The following is a 23,882-nucleotide window of genomic DNA, read 5'->3' as shown; positions in this document are numbered from 1 at the left end:
TTGGCAACGAAACGAAAAATAACAAGCGTGATTTTTCATAACACTATGGTATAGTAAGCAATCGTCTACACAGACGAAAGTGTCGCAGCGTATCAATCTTGCTATCGCTAAGTGGAATTCATGATACTAGAGTGGATAATGTGTCTGCTATCGTGACATCGCAACTTATAAAATGAGGGGTGCATTTCTGGGTCATTTACCAACAGCGACGTGGCTTATAATGAATCACGGAGCTTTAGACTTTTTACCAAAAACTTTTATTATCATCATATTTTCTTTACTTTATTACTTCAAGTAGGTTAATAATTGAGGTAATGTTATTAAATATATATTGTATGGAATTATGAATCGGGAATAATCAATTGATTGTTTCATCAGAAAAGTAAAATTCGAAGGAACTCAACTTTTCAGATTCAAATAAAATTTAACTTTTTATATGTGATTAATATAATAAGTACTTAGTCTACTCAGACGAAAGTGTCGCAGCATATCGATCTTGGTGTCGCAAAGTAAAATTCATGATGCAAGAGTCGATAACGAGCATTTAAGAGTGAGGCCATTTACGAACAGCGACTTGGCTCACAATGAATAACCAGTACTTTATAAATTACACCAAACTAAATATAATCATAATATTATGTAAGGGGCCCGTTGCGAATCATGTGCAGAAACACTATACTTCTTCTTTCTCTAGCTTTCAAAGGCTGATTGACAAACAACTTATTTTTATTCTATCTTTTCTATGGACTTTAATTTTACAATTTTTTAAATGTTTATAGTCGAGTGCTTGACTGCAATCACAAAACCTGATGGTAAGCGATGATGCAACCTAAAGTGGAGCGCGCTTGCCTAGAAGATGCCTATTTACTCTTGATTTGAAGGTACTCATATTGCAGGACTGGGGAAAATGGAATCTGGAAAACGAAAACACATACTAATGCGTTTTTTTGGTTTTAAGGCCATTGCCTTGGCCATGAAAACTAAATTTGAACATTTAACGAGAACGTTTCAGTCACAGAACGCAGCAGTATCCTCGCTCGTGTACATATCACTTTTCACATACGGAAACAAAACTTGAGACAGAAAATGCTCTAGTACACAATGGTACGGACATAAATAAACTACGGTGCAAAACGAAAGCGACAGAACTTGACTTTTATATCTAAAGAATATTTTCTTATAGCTCCATTGAATTTCGCAAGCAGACTAGAATATTTTATATTGTAGAGTCCATCTTTAAATGTTTACGAGTCAGGTATAAATAGAAACGGCTTATATTGCTTGCATTTTTATAAAACCATCCGGATTAAAATTTTATTGCGTAAACATTGCAAAGTATATTTATACTTTCTGTCATTTTATTTATATATTTGTATGATATAATACAACTCGTTATAAATATATATCAAGTGTGTATGACCACGAATGTACTTCAAAAAATAAATCGAATTGGAGTGCCTATCAGAGATTTAGAAATGCATTTTATTAAGCTCAGAAGATTAAGTTAACGATCTTAAGCATAGAGCATAAGTAAAACACTCCTTTTGCAAAATTGTCTCCTTCTGTTTGTTTATCTAAGTGGGAACAGCTGAACTTATTTTTTATGAGTATTTAACAAGCAAACTTTTCACAGTGGCAAAACGGAAACAATTCGTCGGAACCTTTTTTAGTCAGTTTACTACTACCTGTGTGTTATAGAAAACTTTAATACGACTAAGATACGGTATCTCCGTATCTACTACTCTTAAAAAAAATACTGATAGCTTTAAATTGTGATTACATTAAGATTAATATTAATATGCGTCTTTAGTAGCGAACAAATATAACGTACTAGATGTGCCCTGCGGCTTCTCCCGCGTAATTTTAGGAGGTAGCGTACTGCTACATAGTCTACACCTATGACATTTTTAGTTTTTTTCACAAACATCTTTTATCTTACTTAATTTTTTTTTTTCAATGAAAAGTATACTATATTATTTCTAATACCTCCAAGAATATGTATAAAAAGTTTCATGAAGATCGGTGCAGTAGTTTTCTCGTGAAAGAGTAACAAACAAACTTACATTCACATTTATAATATTAGTAGAGATAGGGATAGGGATTTACAGTTCATCTATGAAATTTATTCCTCAGGCAAATGATCTATCTTGATTAAATAATTCGTCTTTTCCGTCCTTGTATGCTATAAATACTACTAAGAAGCCGGAAAAAAAACATTCCGTTCTGAAATTTTACCTAGGCTAATGAAAACGCTAATTGCCTAGGGGGTAGGCTTCAGCTTCCCATTCGGGAGGCCGAGTTCGGGCCCCGGCACGCATCTCTTACTTGTCGGGGTTGTCGGGTTCATTGAAGCAATTAAATATCACTTGCTGAAGTGGTGAAGGAAAACATCGTGAGGAAACCTGCACGCCGTAGGGTTCTCTGTTATGTTCTGTCATGTAGTCTTCACTAGACTAGCGTGGTCTACGATTTATTCCATTCTCATTCTTAGAGGAGATCCTTGCCTTATAGTAGGCCTTTAATCAGTGGCGTGCATAGAGGGTACGCAAAGGGTATGCAGATGATATAGAATGAAGAAAATCTCCAGTACGAGTAATTAATATCTCCAGTATTAGTACTTGGGGGGAAGCTTTTTGTAACTCTTACAATGCCTATCCTTAAGTTTTTTATAACTTGTACTGGAGACTTTCTTCATTTTATATCATCTGCATACCCTGTGCATACTCTCTATGCTATGATGTTGATGAAGACCTAGGCTAACAAAAAGAAGGCGCGTAATAAAATATAATCATGACTAAACGCGCTCATCTACACTACTGCTTAGTCTTTGTCATAAGCAGCGTAGGTACTGAAAGATAACTAAAACCGAGGATTAGCAGGAGAGAGTTTTTCTTGCATTTTCGATTTAAAAAAAAAACAGCTTTCTCGACTCATTCTATAGCGTTTTGTAAAAAGAACCGTGGAAATGGAAAATACACCTTCGCTGAAGCCAGTGACAAAAATGAATAGGGCGTAGTAGTGAGTGGGACTGGAGCACTCGACTAAATGAGTATGAACTGGATACGGGGAAATTGGGTCGCGGTCGCTCTTAATCGTTGTGAATAATAATTTTCTCGCATACTAATAAATATTAACGTCACGATCGTAGACGAATGGCAGATCTAAGTAGTGTGAAAAATTTAAACCTCAGATACTACGAATATTATAGCCGTTTGAAATATGTTTTAAAGTTTTTTTCCCTAAAAGTGGATGAGAAAAAGAAATCGTAAATTGCTCAATATTTTACTAATCAAGAAATCGAACTGAGGAAGTACCTCATATCCTGGGGGCCATGTTTGCTAATACAAATGTCTCAGTGATTGATCAATAGCATCGTATAATCAAATTTAACTAAATGTAGCGGGAAAAATTAAGTCTACTAATTCAATAGAGTCATTATGGTTTAACAATGATGTAGTGAAACTCCATTTAAACGACTGACATTATTTGCTAATCTTATACATAATGACGAGACAATGATTGCACGTATGCTTTAGTTTGGTAATATAGGACTGTTAGGACACGTCATTAATAAATAAATACACACATCGCCATCAAATTCAATTCATAGTTCAACATTCATTTCAAGTAGGCCTGGTATATATGCACTTTTGAAACGTCAAGTCAGTCTGTTTTTAGTAACTCTACCACAGGTTCGAAACTTTCTTGTTTATCGTTTCATTTCATTGATTAACAATCTTTAGAATTTTCCTGTTTTGTGAGAGATGAGAGCAGAGAGGCCTGCTTCCAAGCAGCCTTGTCGTTAAGGAATTCATGATTCGTGTAGTAACCACGACTGATTAAATGTGTTTTAATATATTGTTTAAACTAAGGTAAACGTAGATCTAATATTACCTTCGGTATTTAACCCCATAATAAGCATAGTTTGTGTTACGGTTATAAAAAACTTATAGTATACAGATGAACATCCAGACACTGAAAAACATTTATGCTCATCACACAAAAAAATTCCAGTCATGGGAATCGAACTCACGGCCTTGGCCTGAGAAAGGAAGGTCGCTGCCCACTGCGCCAATCGGCCGTCAATTCATTGTAAAGTCATTGCGTTTTACTCCTACACCCACCGACACCCACTGTTGTTCATAGATCCTTTGTCAGGATTTCAACACTTTACGGTCTTGTGCTGCTAGTGTCCATCGCCTTCGCCTTCCCTACTACGTGCCCACTTCCTTTTCGTAACTCAGTTAGATATGTCAGTAACCCCTGGTCTTGTCTTGATATTCTCATTTAATCACGCATAGCTTCTCCAAGCATAGCTCTCTCCATTGCCCGTGCAGTAATTTAGCCTTCTTATAAACCCATATTACACGCACCTATAACTTTTATAAGTAATGTGCGTTTTAAGCAATTAAAATATCACTTGCTTCAACGGTGAAGAAAAAGTTCGTGAGGAAACCTGCTTATATGATAGTTCTCCATACTGTTCTCAAATGTGGGTCCGCACCGGGCCAGCATTGTGGACGGCAGGCTTAACCCCTTCTTATTGTGGGAGGAGACCTGTGCCCTGTAGTGGGCCGGTAATGGGTTGATATGATAAACCCATAGCTACAATTGACGACAATTGTTGTGGAAACGCAGTTTTCATAGACCGATAAAAGTATTACGCCGAAGATGAACATAATATAACATGTTAACTACTAAACCAATGGGGCAAATGGGGGAACTAACAAAATGTTATAATAAACCAAGCAGGAATAAAAGGCGTAACATATAGGCCCTTTACGCCGACCCGTATAAGCTGATTGAAATCCGCCAGCCAAAACACTGTGGGGATTAAACGGGTAGCTTGTGATATGACATTATTGCTTGTTTTTTATCGAGCCGAAATGTAACGAGGTGATATAGCCTGGTAAGGTGGTGTGGGCTTAGAAGTGATATGGTTTCGTTGCGACAATTTTGATATATTTCGCTAACTGTATATAATAATAATAATGTAATAATAATCTTTATTTCGGACATTTGTCCATATCGTGTTAGTAAAACAATGTTATAATTAAACACCTTATTCTATACACAAAATTCCTTATAGTCTAACTGAGCCCCCACTATAGCGCGTGTGCACACCATCCCAGCACCTCCAGAGAGAGCTGTCCAGCCTGCATGCCAGTGTACTGAGGAGGGTGTTGGTGCTGCTCACGAGCCTGCTTATTTATCATTGACGCAGCACGTTTGCGGATGATCGCGTAGAAATCATCTACCCGCGCATCCGCAAACATCTCTGACGCGCTGCAGCGTCGTGGCTTCTTCAACACCGCCCTCAGCACATTGTTGTACTGAACTCGCAGTATATAGTCCACCTGTAATGGAAATGCGCCAACCAAAACACAGATAGCTCGACAAACGATATTGTTTTTTGGAGTGTTTTCCCGATAGGTCCCACCGGGATTCTAGTACTAAACCACTGCTGTCCTTCTCGTCTATCCGTCCGTCCGTCAACGATCTGTCAGCGGGTTGTATCTCATGAACCGTAATAGATTAGAGTTGAAATTTTCACAGAACCTGTATCTGTTGCCACTATAACAAGGAATAGTAAAAGTAAAAATAAACTCTAAAATGAATGTAGTTTTATGGTGCTTAACTTAATGATAATCGGCAGAAATAAACATGGCGGTAGTATCTACTTCTCTGGACAAGCTCTGGCACAAAAAGCTCTACTGTGCCTTTACTGGGGTTTTTTTTTCATAACAGACAGACGAAGTAACGGACACGATATGAAAAGGTTGTAAGAATAAATAATATGTTTTTAATAAGCAGAAAAAATGCACTTACATTAAGTAGAGTGTGCTGTACATAGAATAATTAACTTAATATTATGTCCAACGAGAAGCGAAACTTTAAAATTAAACTTTTCTTAGTTCTAGCAACATAATAGCTGCAATATTTGAGTGAGCGGTAAAAGTGCCTCACGCTTATTATTTTAATATTGCAAGAGAGAAATAATTCATGAACCTATTTGTTTACTTCAAAGAAACTTCCTTATATTTCTTTCCCTAAATAATTTAAATACTCGTTCGCAAAATTCGTGACGCTTTAACGTAAAGCAAACAATAATAAACTTAGAAAGTATTTATTGCTATTTATATATATATATAATGAACCATTATTACCGAACAATTTAGTTGTCACCAGCCCTTCACTTCCCGCAAGTATCGTACGATACGACTGAGGGAATACAACTGAGAAAGGACTGTAGTGTCCTCTGTGCTATTACTACCATTAACTGCTAATACCAACTGTAACCACCACAAACACATAAATGTATAGGACAGGTGAGATATAGAACATTATACATTTTTTACCTATTCTAGTTACTATGGAAACTAAATAATAAACCTTACATTTATCCTAATAGTTCTGATACTCTACACTATATAGGTCACTAGACATATTCAAAAATGCTGTTAAACATTATCTTGAGCAATAAAGACGACAGTGATTAACTCTTACTCATATTTAAGTATGTTTTAGTAAATATATGTATTAATGTATTATTATTTTTTATATTTATTATTATTAGTATTTTATGTGTGTAATCTTGATAAGTATTAGTGTGTAATTGTTCGTAAGTATGTATATAATAATAATACACCCCACCAATCTGTTTCCCTTGGGTTTCCTAATCCTAAGGTTGCCTGGAAGAGATCGCTACTAAGCGATAAGGCCGCCCTTTGTATCCTACTTTTTAAGGTTATTATTTTTGTTGTGTCCATTGTTCTTTTTTACTATTTGTGGTGTACAAATAAAGTGTATAAATAAATAAAAAAAATACTCTACATCCACCTCAATCTCTCGTAGTCTACTTTTCAGAAGTTACACTTCTGCCGTTTGTGAATAAATTGCACAGGATTTTTTTTTATTCGTGTCTGTCTGCTTGTCTGTCTATATCTGGGCCGCGCATTACGCCGAAACTAACGAATGAATTCAAATTAAACTTTGCACGATTTGAGGACATACTACGGGAAAGGACATAAGATACTTCTTATCTCGAAATTCTAAAATCAATGTTTACGTCATTGAAGGTTTCAAATAAGTGGGCGCTTTAAGCTCAAAGAGCAAGAACAGATATATAATACGCCAACACCTCAGTCATTTGTTTAAATATGTTGAAATACTATCTGTACTTCACATCATAAGTGTGTATGAAATAACTTTACATTTGGTATCTGATTTATTGCGGTAGGTGTAGATAATGTAGCAGTACGCTGCGTCCCGAAATTTACGCGGGCTAATCCGCAGGGCACATATAGTTTTCAATATACTTACATCCACGTCACTTTTCGGAGAAATGCGTTAATATCCAAAATTATAATAACCACATATCATGGTCTTTTAAAAGGCATTGACTTTCTTTATAATTCATCTGTATGAAAGTTCAATTCAACGAAGCCGGAGTCTAAATCAATTATATAAAAACGAAAAGAATGCGTCGACAATCGCGACACAAACTTTAATCCTAATGAACAATCTTAATAATGTGTTATTCAATTTAAATTCTTTATAGGCAGGCATAAAGTGTGAAGTGACCCAAAAACTCTGTTATAAGGAGAAACCTACAAAGCGGTGTTGGAAAACGTTTTGGTATGTATGTGTTAACAACTTTATTACGAAGTTACTTCGCTAGAGGAAGTGAGCCGACTGAATTTAGGTTACGAGAGGCGTTAAGCTGTGGCTTTGTGAGCAACAGCCTTTAAACAGTTAAATCTGATATTGTTATGGAACTATAAATGTCTCTGCACAAGAAAATTTGCGTCAATAAATTCGGAAAATAATACTTTTCAGTAAAACTAGATAATATTATATGCTTCGTTGAGTACAGCTTTGTTGGTCTAGATTTAAACATGTTTGAATACGGATCACGAGCGCCTAGATTTGAATTCCGTCGGCCAAGAGCCCTTGGCTTTCTTTACGATGTCTTTTTTGATTTTAGTAATAATTGGCGAACTTGCATTGTTACAAAAAGCTATTACTGATTCACCACGTTTCCATACAATATTTTTCTAGTTTTCTGCAGATACTTTTATTCTTAACAAGGGCTAGATCCTTGGGGAATTTAAGAAATATATTCCTTGACACGGCTTTCCAGCCAAATTGATTTTAGCCAAAGTCAGGTGCATGATGCAATTTATCTCAATGCAACCGTTGGACGGTTTGAGACCGCATTTTGAGGGAAAATGCGCACAAATTTTAAAACCAGAAAAAACGCCTAGGAAGTGTTGGGCAACAGCTGGCTAATATCATTTTAATAAATATTATGTTCAACTGTAGGTAGGTAAAATTCATGAAAAATATACTTGATACGCGTAATGTTTAGCTTCAAAACCTCTTTATATTCATAACATTAGCACATTCACGTGGGATATGCGAGTAACATTCAGTCATACGTTAATGCTGAACTGCTCCGAACTGGAACATCAAACATGATCGTTAAAATACACAGATATTTAAAAAGTAGAGTTAATATTCCTGTATTTTTTAAATGCTTAATTATCTGACCATTCTTTAGCAATATAATGTAATTGAATGCTGTATTTTAAAACATACTGCCTAGTATGTACTGTAAGAGCAAGAAGGCGGTGCCATGAAGACTGCCACGTGGCAGTGAAGATATTTAATTCTTTTTTAAATATGACTTTTGGACATTGTATGAATTTATACATTTTATAAAGGCGTCAAACTGGATCTATGATTTTTTAAATGATAGTCAGTGTCACTCGAAATTATGTAAGGATTTTAATATTATATCATGAATTTAAGTTATTTCAGGCATTTTCAGGTAAGGGTGGAACAAAGAGACACATAATACCAAATAAATAACGTATTTTACTCGTACATTTACTTTTTTTTTATATTGCCGTAGCCTCAAACTAGGCCAAACGAATTATAAATTACCAAATTTCCCCTGTCCAAGATCGAACTCGTAACTCAAACTTGTAGACCACAGCGCCTCGGCTCTGCCTATGCTACGCTTCGGTCTAACACCATCTCTCCTATGAAAGAAGGCCTGTCACGTTATTAAGCTGGGAATAATGATGATGATCTAAAGTAAAATCTATCCTGAGTTTAAATCTTGTGACGAAGTTACCAAAAAAAAACTTTTATTGATTAAGCGTTTTACCGCGAATTGTTCTCGCTACGCCACTCTGACTTCATTGCCACTACAAAGCTATGCGACACCTTCACGGTAGTTGTACTACGTGTGTTGCTTCCCACCACGCTGCTTGTCCACGTAGGGCTTGACTTAATAAAGGAAGTGGGAAATAGTCAGAAGAGGCAATAATAAAAATATGTACGTAAGGTACATTTTTTTCATTTTATCTTCTACTAAAAGTTACTATGTAGGTCCAGATAAAGACTTTAGCTACTTTTTGCCTGTGCGCATGGAACCTTTGTCCCATCTATCATTAATACAACGTTTGAATGCCTTCGGTAAAATAGGTTATGAATAATTCAGATATGAAATTGCAATTTGTTGCCTACGCTACGGTCTTCAGACATTAATGGATGACTTGTATTGTAAGATATCAATGAGTTGCCGATATATCAGCAATTACATTTTGATGGCCGATTTTTTTCAAACAGATTACATGCGAAACACTAACTCATTGGTCAAGCGGTTTGACTAGAATTTCAAGGTCTTACTCTACCTAAATAAGGTTATTTGTTGGATATTAAGACATCAAATGTGCCATAAATACCAGCTTTGAGTTAGAAAAAATTGCGCTAGCCGTGTCTCAGAGAGTATGTTAACCATCGTTATTAATTTTTTATAATGACTAAGACACCAAGTGGTGGATCTTTCCACCAGGCCACCTCGTCAATGGTGGGTGCGGCGGCTACCAGTGCCGAGCAGGCCAAGAGGCGTAAATATGAAAACCTGGATAGCATCTTCATTTTTGTGCCTTTTGGAGTAGAGACTTTGGGACCGTGGGGTCCGGAGGCAAGAGCTCTTTTCAAAGAATTATCAAAAAGGGTTATCGAGTCTACCTGTGATCCTAGAGCGGTCAGTTAACTTGGCCAACGAATTAGTTTGGCCATCCAAAGGGGCAATGCTGCCAGCATCTTAGGAACTGTGCCTCGCTGCGGTGGTTTCGAGGACGATTTAGATTTTATTTAGTTTTACATAGTTTATTTTAAGGTTATATTTATAAAACAATCATTTTAAAGAATAAATAAAAGATTTCTTAATGAATAATGTATACTTATAATAAAACTGTTACTTTATTACAAAAGTTATAAATATTTAGAGATTTTCAAAAAAAATTGGAATTTAAAATATTTTTTTTAAAACTGATAATTTTATTTTGCTTTGCTATTCACAATAGATCTGTTTGAAAATATTGGAAATAAAAAATCATAATTGATTGTGATATTTGCCACTAGCTGGCGTATAAGTCAAGAAGCGTGGAGTACTACTAGTACTTCAGGTCGACTTACAACACGATTGCTCTGACTAGACAGCTTAGCGGGCCTCTGTATGTCTACCCTTACTCTCTGCTAGGCTTAAGATGATGATTATGAATGTTTGGAAACATTAGGGATGCATGACCTACTTGGTTAAAAGTACCTTTACTAAATTAAATTAATTTAAAGGTATTTTTAAGCCAGCATATGCCACCTAAACGGAAAACATGTCGTATGCAATGCAGTTTAACATAAATACTTACTTATAGCTTTACATAAAAACTTTTTAATCCTTTTTCGTTCAATGAGCTAAATAAATCAACACATAAAAGTTTATTGCTCGAATAATTGCTGTTCTGTTATGAAAATCATAATAAACAAGCAATAACATAATTTCGCGCTGTTTTGGATTTCAATTCAAAACGCCATTTCTGTTTCAAATAGATTAAAAGTTTTTAAGTTTCTCGAAATCTATGCATTGCAATATTATAAATGTGGAGTGTTACTTCTGTTTGTCACTTCCACTCCACCGACTTGATAAAACTTAGCACAGTGAATTTGGCTAGAAAAAACTTATAAACATTCTATACCATGCGATACTCATGATCACGGAAAAACGCTTAGTTGAGATCTCGCTGGAATTTAAAAAAGCTGTTTTGCCTAGTATCCCATACCTCTAAAATGCTCTAACAAATATAACCCTTAAGACGGCTTTTTTTACTTTCCAGCCCAGAAATTTCGCGCGTTTAAAAAAAATAAAACTAACGTGAAGCTGACATCCTAAACATTGTACTATCACCGCTCTAAGATTATAGGTTCTTAAATGAATAAAATTTCTACCTTACTTTCCGATGATAACTTGGTTCTTCTAAAAGCATGAAATCAAAAGCTTTTCTCCCGTTAAGTACACAATTGCATTTTATTAGAAACCGCAAACGGAATACCGAATTTTGCGGCCTGCCACTAGATGATAACGATACGACGTCATAACACCAATGCTAAGGAATCGAGAATATAAAGCGTTCCCCAAACAGAAGCGGTGGCGAATGGCGTTACGCAGTCGGCGGCGCGGTCACGTGTCTTCACATAGTTCAGTGTAGCTTAATTTAGCTTATGTATATTTTACAATCTGTCATTATGATCAGAAGACTCCGTGTGGACATAAAGCGTCGATTCTATTAGCTTTGTGTAAAGATCAAAATATTTGTGTCAACCAAATCCTATTTTAATAACACATCGTACGTCTTGGATAACGAAATATCGGTCGATTAAATGCACGGGTAGAACCGTCACGTGAAACGCCAAGTGAGATTGCAGTCAAGCGAGAACGTAAAGGGGTAGGTATACAAAAAACGTACATATTTCAGTAGCTAGACGATTCGCGCGTCGCGTATATCCCGTGGCCCAAACCTCTTATCGCCACCACTACTGTTTGGAAAACGCTTCGCGTCGTTGTGGAAATGATCCGGGTAATTCTAAATCGGATAACGAAATCATTAGGTTTTATGAAGACACGCAATCTTAATATTATTATATAATTTTCACAAAATGCTCCGCAATAATTCTGTAAAAAGGTTTTTTTTTAATGGAAATGAATAATCTCATTTCACAATTATTAGCAGTGGTGAGCCAGTATAGAAAAATAAGGCTGAAAGCGAGCCGCATTTAAACTTAACATTTCGGAAGAATATTGTTTTATATTTATCTGTTCTGTGTTTTCATATACCTTTGAAATTATATAAAACGTTTAAATGTCGTTTAATTTCAGTTTGAAAGAAACGTTTTATTTAATAAAATTGCGACGCAATCAATATTTTCAAAGTTGAAAATATGATTATTAAGTTATTTTGCCCCTCGACTTCAACAATGAATATATAAACCTTGCCGAACAAGCCGAACCTTCAGCCTAATAAGATTGGTATATTCAGAATATTAGAAAAAATAAGTATTTCAATCTGACAAACTTATATATATATATACCTTATATATATATAAGTTTGTCGGATTGGCTAACTTTTATTGTTAGTAGCTATTGCTTTACTTTTACAGCTAGGTCGGTTATTTAGTGCAAAAAAAAATCAAAAAGATATCTCTTGAGATGAGTGCATACAAACTCTTCAACTAGGCATATACTATAAAGCATAGATCAAATTTATTCAATAAAAATTGAGCTTAATTTACTATCCGTTGTCAGAACGAAAAGTGTGTATAAAGTCTGTTTGGTGTGGAGTGTAAAGATTGGAGAAATTATAACTTACACCATTCAGATTCTCCTGCTTTTCGCGAAGGAAGCTTTATTTTTATTGTACACCATGGAATTCCGCAAAGTTCTGTTTCAAACCTACTCAAATTAAGTCAATTAACTGTCGATAACTATAGGTATAGTTTAGGAGACGTTGCCATATCTACCCAAATGCCTTTACGAGCCATTCCCATTAACAACTGTAACAATCGTATAGCAGTTGAAATACGAAACTAGTGCAAATTAGGGACCCGATAACAGAAAACGTTAGAACTGGGTCATACACATTAGTATAATGGAACAGATGTTTCAGCTGTAGGCAAACAATACAATATGACATCGCACAGTAATAATTATTATTGATTGATAAATGGATGGGAACATAAATTACTTAGCAGTTACGTGCTGCTGTCTGACATTATATGCAATAGTTCCCACGGCCCAAACGGTTAAGCGTCTGTTGAACAAACGTATGGAAATATACCACGCATGCCACAAGTAGCGTCGACAATGGCACGGCGCGATATTTCCCGTGGCCAGCACGTTATAACATGTTGTTTAAGCGTGTTGCAGATTTTTTTTTGTTTTGGGCAATCGAGCAACTTGCTAAGGTAGGTATTACATAAATATATATTAACTACTAAATTATTAAAATAATTTGTTGCGACAAAATTTTAAAACATTATTTTGAAGATTGCTATCAGAAGGCCGGTTACCGCGAGGTTTTGTTAATCTCACGGGAAATCAAAAATTACGTTGAGGATAACGCGTAGCCTTTGAAATAAATGCGGCCGACGACTCGTAGGTACCTGAATATCAGTTAGAATTTTTTTCGATAAAAAAATATAATGATAAACCTTAGCATTTAATTATGTTATTAGTTTAAAAAATTAAAACTCAAAAAAACAGTTGCATATCACTAAAATTTTTCATAAACCCATTTTATTATATATACTCGTATCAATAATTAATAATTAATTCAAAGAAATAAAAACACGCACTGGCTCTTAAACTGTAATGTTTTACAAATTTTATGGCGATTTCATAATAGCCTCTTCAACGCTCGTTAAGGGCATAAAACGTATTTTGGCTTTGTTCGGTAAGCTTTATCGCTACATTGTTTTAAAACAAAGCTTTATCAAACTCGAGCATCTAAATCTGCATTTTAAGCTCGCAACTTGGAAATTTATTGTAATATTCATTGTTTGTCTATTCAGATTCACCGGAATCAAAAGTAGTGAAGCTTGGAATTTTTCCTCGCTACTTTATTTCAGTTTGTTGCTTAGTTGTTTTTCATTTCCTTTTTTTCGGACATTTAGACTATCAGACCGTAATAGATTTTAAAATTAATTTCATTGGTTCAAAACCTTGCGCACATTTTTACTTTACCTGTTACCCGCGTTCTTTTTCGGCTGCGTGTTTACGGCGTTTTCCAAATCCCTTTGGAACCGGTTCTTTTCCTGGGATAAAAAGTAGATTTAGAGAGATATTAGTAAGGATCGGTGGATAACGAAATTACTAAGCTCGCAAAGTGCAACACGAGCATAGTAAGTATAATTAATGCTGCTGTACACAGGGCAATTTTTTCAAAGGAATGATTGACAAAACGTTGGAATAGGTCTTGCATATATTCACATAATACAGTATAATGTTAAAGACACATACGATTTGAAAAACAAAGTGCAAACGCAGCCTTATCTCTTAAAGTAATCTCCTCAAGACGGTATTTAACAAAACTAGCATGTTAAGGAAAACGGGGTTTAAGGGAACCAATACTAATAACTTTAACCAATAAGAAGTGTGGCGTTTACACTCAACATGAAAGCCGTTTCGAACGAGACTCGCAGGTTCAAATCCTGTCGATAACGAATATTTGTATATACTTTTTAAATTTATAAAATGTAATTTTCTTGTCACACAGAACAGTCGGAAAGTTGATGTCAAATTGGGACCTCTAAAGAATACACTTTAAAAGAATAAAGAATTATCTTTGACCTATTCAGTTTGCGACTTGAGTCATAGGACAATTTTCGCTCTCATTGATCCATAGTAGTAAAGCTGTGATAACCCAGTGATAAGAACTTCAGCTTCACTTTCGGGGAGCCGAGTTCAAATTCCAGCACGCACCTCACACTTTTCTAAGTTACGTGCATTATAAATAATTAAAATATCACTTGCTTCAGCGGTGAAGGAAAACATCGTGGAAAACCTTCATTCCTGAGAGTTCTTTATAGTGTACTCAAGGGCGTCTGTACCACCAATCCGCACTGGGCCAGCGTGGTGGAATACTTTAATGATGACCGGGTTGGAATGACCATAATGATGATAAAGTAGTCCTCACAACCATAATTACAGTTCTAATCCAAATATCTGAGTCACAAACAATAAGCTAATGTTCAACATTGTTTATGCAAAGTTGTCTTCTACGTAAAGTAAAGTTCTTAATACATTTCAAAATAGGGAAGGGTAATGAAGTATTTAGGCCAAGGAACCAACAAATTCCATTTAATCGGGCTAATTACTTTCTAACGGCTTTTAATCTTTCTAATTCCAGTGCAAAGTGGATTCGAAGAGGGTCCGAAATATCCCGCCTACAAATGCTGTCTGTTTCAGATACTTTAAATGCGGATGACGTGAAATTTCGGAATCTCGAATGGTCATGGTTTGGAAACTTTTCGGAGCTTAGATTTAAGCCCAGTGACCAACTGCTTTTTCGCATTTTTTTTCCTTAATTAACCTTTTTAGGTTGTAATTATTAAAACATGGACATGTATATGTTTTAACGGAAGCCAATTTTCGTAAATAACTTAGAAAACGTAAAGCGAAACTAGCACTTTCATTATCTTCTGTAAAACACGTTTTTGTCGTAAACGCAAATACAAAGTTTCATGGATATAACTTGAAAAATTACAAATTTTTGCGTAGAAATTTTTTCTTTCCCGGTAAAACTAACTAAAAAAAATCTTTTTTAGTAGGAACCGATTCTTTCCCGACCTTTTTCCTTCAGATCTTCAGAAAGAATATCCTCTTTGAGCACCCTGAAGGTATTCACAAAATATTAAATTTCTCAGTCAGTCGCCACATATTCTTTTATAATTACAGAAAAAAAATATGATGAATTATATAGGAACTAGTAGTGGGAGCCTTCTGCCGTGGCTAGTAACCACTCTAACGACAAAGACGTGCAGAGATACTCCTAACATAGCTCTTTCCATCGCCCGCTGAGAGACTCTGAGCCTTCTTATGAGGCCCATAGATAGCGGACCATGTCTCTGATCCGTAAGTCATCACTGACTACGGATTTCATAATTACGGGCTTGGAATTTTTACCTAACAATGTTGGTTAAACATTAACAAGGCAAGATTTGACTTCATCATTTACTCCAGATTCCTTACCATCATGTTGGGTGGTCCTTTGCAAGAGGAGACCTGCGTGAGCACAAGTCCAGCACAGAGGACGATACACATAATCTAATCCGCTTAACGCTGTGCTGACCTAAATGACTTCTACTTCAGTAAATCGTTATCACGCTCATAACAAAGTTTCATTGATGTTTTATATATTCATTGTTTTTTTTAAACGCGTTGAAATGTTGTGAAAGCATTAGAGAAAATTTCAATACCCTTGAGATATTTTAATTAAAAATGTATTACTGACCTTCACCGTTATCTGTAGCGATAAACTGCTCAACCCCGTGACACATCATAATTCTCAGAGATTTGATTTTCATTAAATCGAAATATTATCTTGTTGTAAGATAAAGCACGCAGAGATAAAATAAACAATTTGAAAATAAACAAATTGGTAATACAACCTGAGGTTAGATGAATGCTCGAGACGTAGTCCTTAAGGACCTCGTACACAACCCAACAATCAGTTGCCTTATTGGTCGCTAGACTTTACATTATACGGGCATCAGTAGATGCGTCGTCGTTAGTCGAAGTTAGAATCGCGCAAGCGATTATCTTACCTTTATGTTGGTCGTGTAATTGCGTCATATTAGAAACGTTTTATTATAAAGCAATAAAATACTAAAGTCCATGTTCAAATAATAGCCTAAAGAATCGCACTAGCAATTATTATACGTTGGTCGCGTAATTGTGTTGAATTAGAAACGTTTCATTATATGCCGATTAAATAATAAAGCCCATGTTCAAACAAGAATAGCCCGTAAATTCAAATAAACACTGATATTCCTATGTTTGCGAAACGATTATGAATTATTAAGCTGGCTTTCTTAAAATATGGACGAACATGAGTAATCACACTGTGGGGAGATCTTCATCCATCACGGAGGGAGATGTGTCATACTCGGACACTCCACGCCCGTGATTTGGCGTAGGAAGCAATGATTAATTGTCGATCGAGGATCTAGAATACGATGTGGTATTGACTGATCACTTTATTGAAATATAGACAACCCGTATAGCGTTTTGCTATATGGTTTTGTATCGCCTCGTGCGTCTTTAGTTACAAAAAAAAATATCTTCATAATTCATAAATAATGCCCGCGACTTCGTCTGATTTGGATTTCGGATTTCTTGTGTTTTAATCGCTTTTTACCGTCCCTTACTGCTATCGCACCCCCATACTCTATGTTAACCGGCACGCTTCAGCGGAAGATCATCTTTGATAACTTTCAAACTAAATGTTTACTGTAAATAGAGTAGGTATCCAATTTGAATGTAATTTTACTAAAGTGCATTCTTTCAATAGATAATATGCCATGCCGTCGCGGACTTTTAGAACTATTCAAGTGTAACAATCTTACCACACATTATTTTCATCTAACTCTAACAATTTATGCATTTCACGTAATTTTTTCTAATCTAACATCTTTAAAAATTATGGCTTTGTTTTATCCTGATATTACTGTTAAGTTTTATCAAAATCCGTTTAGTAGAGTAATAAAAATCCTCCATCCATCCATACATCTTCATCGGGTCTTGTAATTTGTTTTATGTCATCCTTCCATTCTTTGAGCACTTACCACAATTAGCATGTTCGAATACGAATCGCGCAATCAGGCTGCTCAAAATTTGAAAATAAAAAACATTAAGTTTTGTAACTCCCCGAAAACTAGGTAAATCTGCATGGTGCAATATATCTTTTCTTGAATCTTTATACAACCACATCTCAAAGATCTTCAAAATGCAATCTCAACGTAAGTTTCGCTCCTACACCGGAGCATCCTCGGGAGATGCTCGCTTCTAAGGGCACAATTGTTAAAAAAATCATACATTGTACCATGCAGATCTTGTGTAAAATATTTTCCCAGAAATTAAGTTTATTGTTTAACATTAAACTCTATGTTTCGCGAGCACGGTCTGCTTCTATCCAAGAATATTTGAATAATAAATATAAACAAATTAACGATTTAGGTTAAAGTTTATTTATTCTATTTATGTAGGTAGACACACTATAAATAATTCTTTATTAATAACAATATGAATCCCAGCACTATTTTATCATCTGGCTACTATATTTAAAAGTATTGTGATCCACGATTTCAGAAGTAGTTGAAATACTACTTAATATACTACGTGTAAATGAAAACAGAAATTAATTCTTCCCAGGCTTTAGAGGTACATCATGTACTGGCTCTGAGGCACATCACACTAACATCACATGCAAAATCATGTTACTCCTGTCACTTTATTAATACGCGTCGCGTAGCGTAGGTAATATGCGCGAGTCGGTATTTTATCTTAATTTTCAATAGGGTTATTTACTGTTTACATGATGAGAGAATGTTTTGAATTCGTTTGTACGGAAAAATAAATATCCTTATTTTGGTTTAATATTTTTACTGGGTTGATTCGAAATATACTCAAGCATTCTTCAGATTTTTTCTTAATTCGGTAACAAGTTGTATATCGCTGATTTGCATAAAGTAACATTAATAGAACTCCGTGTCAAATTATTTCGTAATAATCTGCAGTTTTAGGGAAACACACTTTCGCAATCATCGAGTCTGTCCCTTACTTTGTCGCAGTGTTCTGAAGTTTTCCATTGAGGACAGTTCTGCAAATTAAAAAAAAAATTAGTTGGTATTGCTGTCAACTCTGTAGTAAGTGAATCTTTACATGAAACTACATTGACTGAGCAAAAAAATTTGAATAAGTTTAAGCCTACGCTTGGCTTTGTACCAACGGAAATTTTATTCATTTTTAAATTGTCTGAAGTTACTAAACATTTAAAAAAAAAGTTGTTCTTTCATTGATCGACCACTAATACAAGTGTATACCAAAAGACGTATACTAGCCACGGCCGTAGCCTCCAACTAGAGAAGAAGAATATCCATACTACATTGTTTGCTTACTTACTTTACGCCCAAACCCAAACGACTTGATTTTTCTATCGGGATTTTTAAGAAGCCGGTATAAAAGAAACTGACGAGGAACGCGGGCAACGGCTGGTAACGTTTAAATCCAACTTACCAATATAAGATAAAGATGTAAGCAATTGGTAACTTTCCCAATATGACACATATGCGGTGGACCATACTCCTCCAAGTTGTCTAATAAACACTTTTCTTTAACTATCGCCATGATATCAGTTTTGTTCTTAAAGTCTTTCTCTATGGTCGCCTCTAACAAGGACTTGTCAATTGTTCCGTTGGACAACATGAATCCACTTTTTTTTGCGACACAAGTTTGAAAATCACACTGAAATAAAAAAAAATGTTTTATTGTAACTTATATTCGTAACGACCGAGTTCTCGAAAAAATTATCGTTGAAGAATAGATGAAGAACACGGAAATCTACGATCTTTTTAATCAAATACGTTATAAGCGTTAAAAATATTTATAAAATAAAAAAGAAACCCCTACAAGACTTTATAAGTGAAATAGAATAGAAATAGGCTTTCGGAATCTTTGGCAGTTTGTTTGACTGCAAATCACGAAGTCCTGAATTGGATCCCGGGCTCGAGTCCCAGAAAAACCCAATACCAGGGGGTATTGGGTTATTCTGGGTATTGGGTTTTTCTATCAAGAAACTCCGGAGATTGCGAATTGGTGGTGATTCAACCCCGTGCCTCAAGGAGCACGACAAGCTGTCGGTCCTGCGAATGTTCTATTTCCGGTCGTGTCGGAGCTGCCGTCTCATCGGAGTTTGAGAGTGAGTGAAGTGCACCTCTGTATGTGCTCTGTAATATCTCCCGCATAGTTGGAAAATCACTCCTAAGGTTGATAACTTTGGCCAAAATCGGTCAGGCAAACTCTAGAAAAGGCTACAAAAATCTTAAATAAATAAAAAATTAATTAAACTTAAGTGATTCGTGTGAAGTGTTAGTTCGCTGCTTATAAAATGTCCAAAAGTAGAAGCAAATTGGCTGATGATGATAATGATGATGATGGATTTGTTTGAGGGTGAAAATTTGTACGAATCTAACACCATAAGCACGCAAAAAAGATTTTCCTTACTTTTGTGGTTGTCAGGTAAAAATACTTACGGAATGAGGATCACGAACTACAGTTTTGGCACATTCCTCTAGCATTGCAGTCTTTTCTTCATTTATCTCATACTCACAACAGCCTTTGTTTAACTGAAAAGAGACGATCCATAGCTAATGATACTTTATTTTTGGGTCATAAAGCATAAACTTGAACTGCATTTGGACTGGGTAATTTATAAAAAAAATGTATATATATTTTTGTATAGCCATTAAATAAAAAAGGTGCCGAATTTATTTAAAGGCAAAAAATGCAATAAAGTTTAATCGTGATCCGTAGTGGTTCACGAGAGGTGGCGCTAATTTATATGTAGGTCGAATTTTAGGTAGAATTAGTATTAAAATATTTGCTCCTAAGACTATCTCTTTTTTCAGATAGAGCGATGTCATAAAAAAAATTTTATAACCTGTACCTATACAATGTATAAAATGAGCTTGTTACAAATACAGCCAAGACATGCAATCTAAACGGTTTCGAACTCGAGACCGACCTTAAAATACATCAACACGTTCAAGTGGTTTCACAAAAGGTTTTTATGCAAATGAATATGCTGGTCTTCATTACTCTTTGGTAAACAGAATTATTTCTAGTTATTACGATGATACTTACAAAAGCTGTTTCAAAGCAGCTACGCAAATCAACGTCTGCTTTGACCTAAAAAAATAAAAAAAAATTGTTTGTTAATGAAAACCTAGTTAGTCATTACAGTTGCAGAACACTGTGTTTTTAAAAGCGGAAAGTAATTGCCAAGTCAATGATTATTCACTTTTGTTTCAACTTACTTATAATATGGCAGATGGCGGGAAAACTGAAAACGAGAAACTTAGAAATGTGGAAGCAAAGCAAGAATATCAAATAAAATTTGCTTACAATTCAGAGTTTAGAAAATGGCGATAGAAAATTTTGAGGTTAAGATAAAATTCTAAAATTGAAATGTCATAGTCTATGGCCCAGAGCAATGAATGTCTATGCACTGGAAGCATCCGGCTCCGCTTGCATCTTCTCACAAGATAGAAAAATGAATGTTAAAATGTAAAAAGTAAATTTTTGATGTTGGAAAAGAGCAACTGCTGAGTTTCTTGCCGGCTTCTTCTAGGTAGAATCTGCCTTCCGAACCGGTGGTAGAGTCACTACAAACAGACAGACTTGACCTTTCAAAAGTGCTTATATTAGGCCTACTTGAAATAAATAAATTTTGAATTTGAATTTTGAATTTGAATTTTACTGAATCTCCTCTCTTATCAGTTATGGCTGAGTAGACCTATCACCAGCATAGAACATTAATCATAATGATATAAAGACTATACATTAAATAGAAAAAATGGAAACACCAAGATTACTGATTATTTTAGTACTTATTACTTTGCTTAAGTAGACATGATCTGTATATCTCTGTGACAGTGGTTATTATCTCTAACGTTTGTTTTTTTTCTTCCTTTTTTATTGTCATAATTGATGGACCAAGCGGATGGCCCACCTGAAGATAAGTTGACACCATCGCTATTATAAGAGCCACATTTCACAGGGCATGCAAGGAGCACGTCCTGCAGCCGTGTCCATCAATTTGAGGCGTAGGTGTTAAACCCCATGTGCCTGTAATTTCACCGGCAACCGCGCCCTTCAGATCGGAACACAGCATTGTAAGAATGCTGCTTAGCGGCAGAAATAAGCATGGCGATAGTACTTCTCCGGACGAGCTCTATAACAAAAAACTCCACTACTCCTAACCTCCTAACTAACTACTATTAAAATCCAACATTCCGCATACAGGCAGCATCTGTGCTCTGATGAGCATCTCCCTCCTTTGAGAGAGGAGACCTATATCCAGCAGTGGTACTATAATAGATTGAAAACAAGGCAAATACAATATTGCTTACCAATACAACCACGCTGAATATGAACAAGGCTAGGCGGTGCATTGTGACCGACATGCAAATAAAAACTTCATTACAAAAAAATGCAAACACCCTTTTTATACAAAATTACAAACTAGAACTTCCATCACCGCGGGCAAGTGGCGGAAAATTGCAGCATTAAATAATAAATGGACGCAAACACTAAAAACGTGATAATTTATTGATTTAGTAGACATTTTCATTCAAAAAGTATTCCAGTTTCCGGTGAAGTTAGATCATCATTATCATTTTATTGCAGCACATATGCTTGGCACTGGGCTCCATACTTGTAGTAATTTGGAGCTTAAACCCATCACGCTGATCCAATGCAAGTTGACTCAGGACATAAAGTAATAATATTTGCTGAAGATAAATCTTTATTATCAACCCGTTACTGGCCTACTACAGGGCACGGGTCTCCCCTACAATGACCAGGATTTAGGCTTGATGGACTTCACACGCCTTTGAGAACATTATGGAGAACTCTCAGGCATGCAGGTTTCCTCACGATGTTTTCCTTCACCGTTGAATCAAGTGCTTCTTTAATTACTTAAAACGTACATAACTTAGAAAAGTTAGTTAGGAGGTGCGTGCTGGGATTAGAACTCGGAAATCCGAAAGTGAAACCGAAATCCTAACCAATAAACTAGGCAACGTTTATTAACTTTAGCATATTAAAGACCCCCGCGGATAGGCCTTATCTCTTATAAAAGAGAGAATAAAAGCTCAAATTGAACCACTAGAATATCATCAAGAGAAGATAATTAATTGTTATTGTTATAATAACTGAAGTATGGAAAGTAAAAAACGTAAGTAAGGATTTTATGTTTAAAAATATAACACAATCAGAATAACCTATTTCATACTATTACTTACAAACTATCTGACCACACGTTTTAATCCCTCGCGAAACTAATCCAGATGAGTTTAGTTTAAGGGCTCATTTTACGACTCTCAATGCTATCTTGGACACTTGTAATCCTTAGTAAGTGTTCACGGTTAATAGAACTTGGGTTAATTATTGTAGGGAATTAGTGGCGGTCCATTAAGCAAAGAAGGTTACACATTTAAATGCTGTATCTCCGTGCGCTGAACAAGTTCTAAATAGACTGGCTATCTTATATCGAAGAGTAGGTCAAAATTCTCATGACGTATGTAAATTCGGTTAGTAATCATGATCGTCATTGTAAACCCATTACCAGCCCAGCGTACCAGCAGAGTACGGGTGGGAGAACCGACCCAGAATGGCAAGGGTTCAATCACGCTGGACAAGTTTGTATTGAAAGACATCACATGCCTTTTAGAACATAATGGAGAATTCTCAGGCATGCACCGTTAATGCAAGTGATATTTAAATTAAAACGCAAATAGCTTAGAAAAGTCGAAGGTGCGCGCAGGGGTTCAAACTCGGCCTCTCGAAAGTGAAAGCGAAGTCATAAGCTATCACCGCTTCAATTCGGATGATTGTACCTCTTATAGTGATTAAAGATTAATAGCCGACTAAGCAAAGTCATCTTGTATCGCACCATTTTTAAAACAAAGCTCTCAAATTGTGATTTATTTCAATGCTCCCAACATCCGTATCTGTGTAATATGCCACTGATTATACGTCAGTGCTGACCTCAATGGAAAAATCGCAAGGCATTTCAGGGCATCAAAAGGCAATAAAGAAGGGAACTAAAATAAATTAATAAATTCCTTTCAGAGAGAACTGTTTCACTCTGAAAGCAAAGTTTACAACATTGCAACTAAACTCAATGAAGCGTTTCTAAACAGCTTGCAGAAGACACACAGTTACTGCAAACGAGATTCTACTCCATGACTCT

At 35.6% G+C, this 23,882-nt stretch overlaps 1 protein-coding gene across 1 annotated transcript; it reads right to left on the bottom strand.

Moving 5' to 3' along the window:
• Positions 1–18,161: 18,161 nt before the first annotated feature.
• On the bottom strand, positions 18,162–22,091 carry LOC120627530. Its single transcript, XM_039895535.1, has 5 exons — positions 22,039–22,091; positions 20,771–20,815; positions 20,161–20,253; positions 19,145–19,372; positions 18,162–18,728 (listed from the first exon to the last, which is right to left on the bottom strand). Exons 1-5 carry the CDS (start codon positions 22,078–22,080, stop codon positions 18,648–18,650), a joined length of 489 nt encoding a protein of 162 aa, XP_039751469.1. The 5' UTR covers positions 22,081–22,091; the 3' UTR covers positions 18,162–18,647.
• Positions 22,092–23,882: the final 1,791 nt, after the last annotated feature.

This window comes from Pararge aegeria, chromosome 11 (genome assembly GCF_905163445.1).
Source record: "Pararge aegeria chromosome 11, ilParAegt1.1, whole genome shotgun sequence".
Lineage (NCBI taxonomy): Eukaryota > Metazoa > Arthropoda > Insecta > Lepidoptera > Nymphalidae > Pararge > Pararge aegeria.
Note: the sequence above shows the minus strand (reverse complement) of the source record. Positions and strands in the feature narration are given on the sequence as shown.